Source organism: Loa loa, assembly GCF_000183805.2.
Source record: "Loa loa unplaced genomic scaffold supercont3.543, whole genome shotgun sequence".
Lineage (NCBI taxonomy): Eukaryota > Metazoa > Nematoda > Chromadorea > Rhabditida > Onchocercidae > Loa > Loa loa.
Window position 1 is genome coordinate 18,931 of NW_018108723.1, and position 5,957 is coordinate 24,887.

Consider the following 5,957-nt stretch of genomic DNA (forward strand, 5'->3'; position numbering starts at 1 on the left):
TGTACAACTCAACTCAAATCATCCTATTTGCATCAACTCAATTCAACTTAACGCTACGACATCTCGCGTTATATCGCTGGCAAAAGTGGTCTCCGACATCACCCTCTCAAACGAACCCGAACAATATTCACTACAGTATCTCAAAAGAATTTATGAAATAATTAAAAGTAACTGTGAATTATCTCAAAAGAATTTGTGAAATAATTAAAACAAATGTACAAATATCAAATAAAAAATTATTTTACTATAGCATATCACTAAAATATTATCGTAAATTTTGTACAGAATTACCGGAATATTTTCTATTTAATGATGTCAAAAATTTTGCTAATTTCAATCTTTTCAAAATTTCATTCAATATTTTTCTCGTTTAATTTAAATTTTATCATCTTCCTCGTAAAATTTTTCACACCATTTCCCATTCTTTCATCCCATAAATGATTGCATTTCTGATTAATTAATAATTTACAATTGAACTTTTGCTAATCATTAATAATAATGTTTAAATGTATTTTAAAAGGAAAAAAAAGAAAAGGGTTGATCGATTTTCCTCGAAAAAGTATTTTTCTTTTTTTCGAAAAACATTTTTCGAAAAAGCGTTTTCACATGACATAAATTTAAGATTTTTATAGTAAAATTAGCACATTTATCACTTTTATAGCAATTTCATCACTCCAAAATATAAATTTCATTAAACCAATTATTAAATAAATTATTATCAGATAGGAATAATTAATTACAATTCATTTCCAGTTTCATTTCAATTCCTGTTCTTTAAAGCATTCGCGATAAACGTTTCCGCTGTTTTTTCATCGCATTGAGTCTTCGACGCTGCAGAAAAAAGAAAAAGGCGCATATGACAAAAATAGAAATGCAAATATTTTTCAAATTTTTAATTTCCAAATTACGGAAATTAGCTGTTCAAAGATCGTTTTTTTTTCGCATCAAATGTAATTTATTTGTTTGTTTTCAAAATATCCCTCAATTTTTTTTTTCTCAATTGTAATAAAAATGCGAAAAATTCTTAAAAAATAAAAATAAAAAAATCTTTTAAAAAAAGAGAAAAAAAAAGCAATGTGTACTGTATTTGAATTAAATTTCAAAATTAGTTCAACAAATTTTGAAAATAACACAAAAATTAAATTAGTTAAATTGGTGAAATGAAAAGAAAAATGTGCCAGAAAAAGATACATTTCTTAAAGTAATAATAATAATAATAATAACACCAGTGATACAGTATTATCAAAAAAAAAAGAAAAAGTGAGACATAAAAAGCATACCATAATATCGCAGGTCAATTGCAATTCCAGATACTGTAACATTTGAATGTTGTAATCCTGAATGAGAACACATTCCTGCTGAAGCAATAGCATCAGTTCATTCTCGATTCGAATTGCATCCATGCGCAATTGTCGGCTTTGTCCGGAAAGTCGTGCTTCCTTATAACGAAAATCAAATCGTTTCGGAATGCGTTGTCCTGTCATTCCTTCCTTTCCTGTTTATTTACATAATCATTTTTATTTCAGGAATTGTTCCGGAAATTACTTCAATAAAAATTTTATGATTTAAAATGGAAAAAAAAAAGGGAAAATTAAGGGAAAGTTGAAAATAAAAATATTTTAAAAAGAAAGTATTATTTTTGTATGATAATGTGATGTAAAGATATGATAATGTGACATAAAGATGCAACGATTGGCTCAATAATTCTAATTTTATTTCTCGGAAAATCATTTAGAATTTTAATTAAATCTAATTAAATAATTAGTTGTTATAATTAACTAATAATCAGCTAATTAAATAATCAATTCATCCTTGTATTTATTATTTGCTAGCATAAAATGGAGCAAATTATCTCGAAGAATTGTTAATCACATAATCAATCAGTTAATTTTTTTGTAAAATTTTATGAACAAAAAAAAAAAAGAAGAAACGATCAAATTTTATATTTCGAAATGTTTCATTTTAAAATATTTAATTATAAAACGAATTAATTTTGTTTATGTTTAAAACTCAATTATTGTTGGTAAATTTAATTGTAATAATTTTAATCAATTATCATTCTAATAAATTAAATATCTTAGTGAACAAATAGAGAGATTTTTTTTTTGTCTTACGAAGAAATGAAAGTGAAAATTTCTTATAGATTTATTAAAAATTTAATTTTAGCAAAATTTCCATTTTCCTAGTGGTAATGTTCGCTCCGGAAAAATTATCCGGCAAGAGTTCTGTTTTTCTAATATACCAATTGAAATTAATGTCATACAGAGTTTATTACCTGTTGTTATTTTTAAATATCATGAAATTTAGTTGTTACAAACTTTAAGCAATGAATATCAATTTTTCGGAATCCGGAATTTGATTTCAAAAATGTTAACAATCACCTTATGTTTATCACAAATGCTATCTTATAATTAAATTGATGTAATTTCACATATAAACGCATTAAATGAAGAGGTAATAATTAAAAGTTATCGGAAATTTTAAAAATCACCACCAACAAACATGCAAATAATGAGAGGAAAAGCGCATACAACCACCTACCGGATTGATATCTCGTTGAAATCAAATTATTCCAAAGCTAAATTAAATATTGATTACATGCAAATCGTAAAATCTGCATTAAAAAGTATTAAAAATTGTGAAAAAATTTGCATATTTTATGCGCAACACTATATGGTAAATTACAAGTAATGCACAAGAAAATAGGTTTAAATGCAAATTTAGGTATTATAAATTATATTTTTTCAAAAATTTTAATTTTATCTTTAAATTTTGATTAAATTAAATGAAGAAAAATCAAAATTGGGAATAAAATTTGAATTGAATTTTAACATTCATCACTAGTCCAACAATTACTTCCAAAAAATCATTCTAACTCATGATGATGCTAATTAAATTAGCTCATATTAGATATCATTTGATAGCTTATTTTATTGGCTATATGATAGGATGAAAAATTTCGAAATTTTGGAAATTTTATGAGAAACGAAACGTGCGAACTATCATTTGATTACATGCTGTCGCATGTCATTTAGTTGTTATGCAGTAGATGCTATGGTGTCCCGGCGTAGTCATTCAACGATCGACAAAATGCATCAATGTCTTTTATCAAATGGCTATCCGGTTAACCGGATCCGTATAATATTAGTATAAATGAAATCATCCTTTCATTTCAACGATCAGTTTTCCACTCTGATTTATTATGAATTCCGGTTTCTTTTTTTTGCAATACGATCCCATGCATTAGTAGTAATTACGCCAACAATAATTTCAGTAACAATCCGAGAAATATTTATGATAACCGGATGAAGTAACAAGTCGAAATTGTAAGGAATCCGGAAAAAAAACTTTGTATATATTATTCGGAATAACTAAAATAAAAGAATAATTTAAATCGTGCAATGATTCTTTTTCGTTTTCTTTTTTGTTTTTGTTTTTTTTTCCGTTCGTTTTTTTTTACTTTTCTATTTCATCTTTTCATTTTTCTGAAATTTTATTTAAAAATTTAAATTTTTAAAGATTTGAAGAGAATGTAAAAAAAAAAAGAGAGAAAGAGAATGTTAATCAGTCACAAACACGGTAATTGTTTCGATGCATCCAACTTTGGTCATTTGATCGGACATTTAGATGTTGCGAATGTCCAATCGATCATTTGGTCGGACATTTAGGTGTTGTTGCGAATGTCCAATCATTTAATAAAACATAACCCTTGATTGATAATATTACTGTAAGTTGACTGTAGTTGAACATTTACCTCTGAAATGAATAAGGCTTATTGTACATATTTGTTAAATATACGATGATAAAACTGTATGCTTATCAGATATTTTAACTAATTCGAAAAAAAAAGAAAAACGTTAAAACCCAATATTCAGGATGTATGTTTTCAAGATAATACCGGATATAATGATACAGTTGTTTCCTGAATACTGGGATATAATGATACAGGTATTTCCTGAAATTATGACATTAGTACCATTAATGATCAAAACTAATCCAGACTTACGAAATAAACAACAACCCTGAAAATTGAATCAGTCAAAAATCATTATCAGCTATTATAATCAAAAAATTAATAATTAAAATCCTGTAAAATCAGTTCTATGCACGATATCAAAAATTTATCAACTATTTTGTTTATCAAGTAATTATTCGATTCCGGACAGTCTTCGATGGTTAATTTCATGATTATGCTTATGCTAAAATTTCCGGAATAGTCTATTCTAATTCACTACCAAATAGTTTTCTGTAACAAATCCGTTATGAACCAAAAATGTGGAAGTCAACAGGATATCATCATCATCATTTTACGCCAAAGATATTACGGAATAGGATGATTCCATGATCAAATCCTTGCTAAGTAATCAATCTATTGCGCAAAAATTAAAGATAGCTGAAAGATACCATAAAAAAGCATAAAAGTCAATTTTCGGGAGAGAAAAAAAAAAAGAAACCAAACGTCTCATTTTCTGGATTCTGATTTTCTGGATTTCCTAACACTACTATCATTTCATTTAACTTTTTTTTTTTTGACAGCTTCCGGAAATTTCACATTTTATCTAAATGAATTCACTATGCTATCATTTAAGATCATATTACTCTTTTTGCATAAAATATTGACATTTGCATTAAAGTATTAGCAATTCAAGTGATCATCATCCGGATAATAGACGATAAGCAATCTTTAGAAGTTTAAATTGGGGAATTTTTGCAAATAATTAAATATTACTGATAGCACAGGTAATATATGACAGGTATTGTTAAAAGAAAAGGATTATTAATAAATCTCTAAAATAATTAGTAAAATTTCCGGTTATGAAAATTGAATCTGAAATGAAAATTTGGTCTTTATGATGATTGAATCTCTCGCAAGGAAATAATGATTCATTAGATAGAATTATTTAGTATTATAACAAATCTGATATCATATGAGATTACTGTTTTTTTTCCGGAAATTAATCCGTAATTGTTTCGGAAATATAAAGTCATTTGGTATTAATTGATAAAATATATTGAATTGTCAAATGTTACATACAAATGGTTCAAAAAAGATGGATTCAATCATCCCTAACAGTTTTGAAATTAGAAATCAAAACTAAATTAGGAAAAGAAAGGAGAGAGAGAGAGAGAGAGAGAGAGAATGATAGAGAGAATTATGAAAATTTTAAGAGTTAATTTTTATCAATATTTCCAATCTCTTTAGGAAACTTCAAAAGAATTTTATTTATTAGAGATAAATTTCTCAAATATTGATAATTTTTTTTTTTTTGATAAAAACTTTAATTCTGATAAAGTTTGAGGGAGTGAATCTCTGATAACATGTATGTTATCAAAATAAAATCATATTGTTTATTGATAAATTTCACTCAGTAAATATTTGTAAAATAAAAATTTAATTAATTAATTTATTTTTTCGTTATGATTAATAACGATATCATCCCACAATTCATTTGGCTTAAAACATTTAAATAGCAATCTAAATTCATATATGAATTCATACATAAATACTAAATTTGAATTCATTTCGTCGAGAAAGTTTTTTCAATTTGTTTCTTTTTTTTTTTCTTTTTTTAACACCGTATCTTTTAACATCGTATTAATATACTTATGCAGCAATAAAATAATATTAATATAAAAAAGTAATGAAATTATTTATGTGAAAATTCTTTTTTTTCTAGAAATAATTTAAAAACTGTTTTAAAAAAACAGGAAAATTTTAAAAAAATATAAGATTAGAAATTTCATTTATGCAAATTAATCGATATATTTATTATAAAATAACAGGAATCGGTAAGGGTTTATTACAATAATTGTGGATATTTAAATTGTTGAACAAGGATTTCATTTAAGAAAACAAATGAGGACAAAATTAGCATAAACGATTAATAAAAATCAATCCTCGATTGTTGAAAAGATCGGTACTTTTTCATTGAAATGTTAAAAAAGATCATTTCCCG

At 25.4% G+C, this 5,957-nt stretch overlaps 1 protein-coding gene across 1 annotated transcript; it reads right to left on the minus strand.

Moving 5' to 3' along the window:
- Window positions 1-566: 566 nt before the first annotated feature.
- LOAG_11915 (hypothetical protein) lies at window positions 567-2,750 on the minus strand. Its single transcript, XM_020448442.1, has 3 exons — window positions 2,542-2,750; window positions 1,281-1,495; window positions 567-831 (listed from the first exon to the last, which is right to left on the minus strand). The coding sequence occupies exons 2-3, from the start codon at window positions 1,482-1,484 to the stop codon at window positions 775-777; spliced, it is 261 nt and encodes an 86-aa protein (XP_020301415.1). The 5' UTR covers window positions 1,485-1,495; window positions 2,542-2,750; the 3' UTR covers window positions 567-774.
- Between the last annotated feature and the right edge of the window lie 3,207 nt (window positions 2,751-5,957).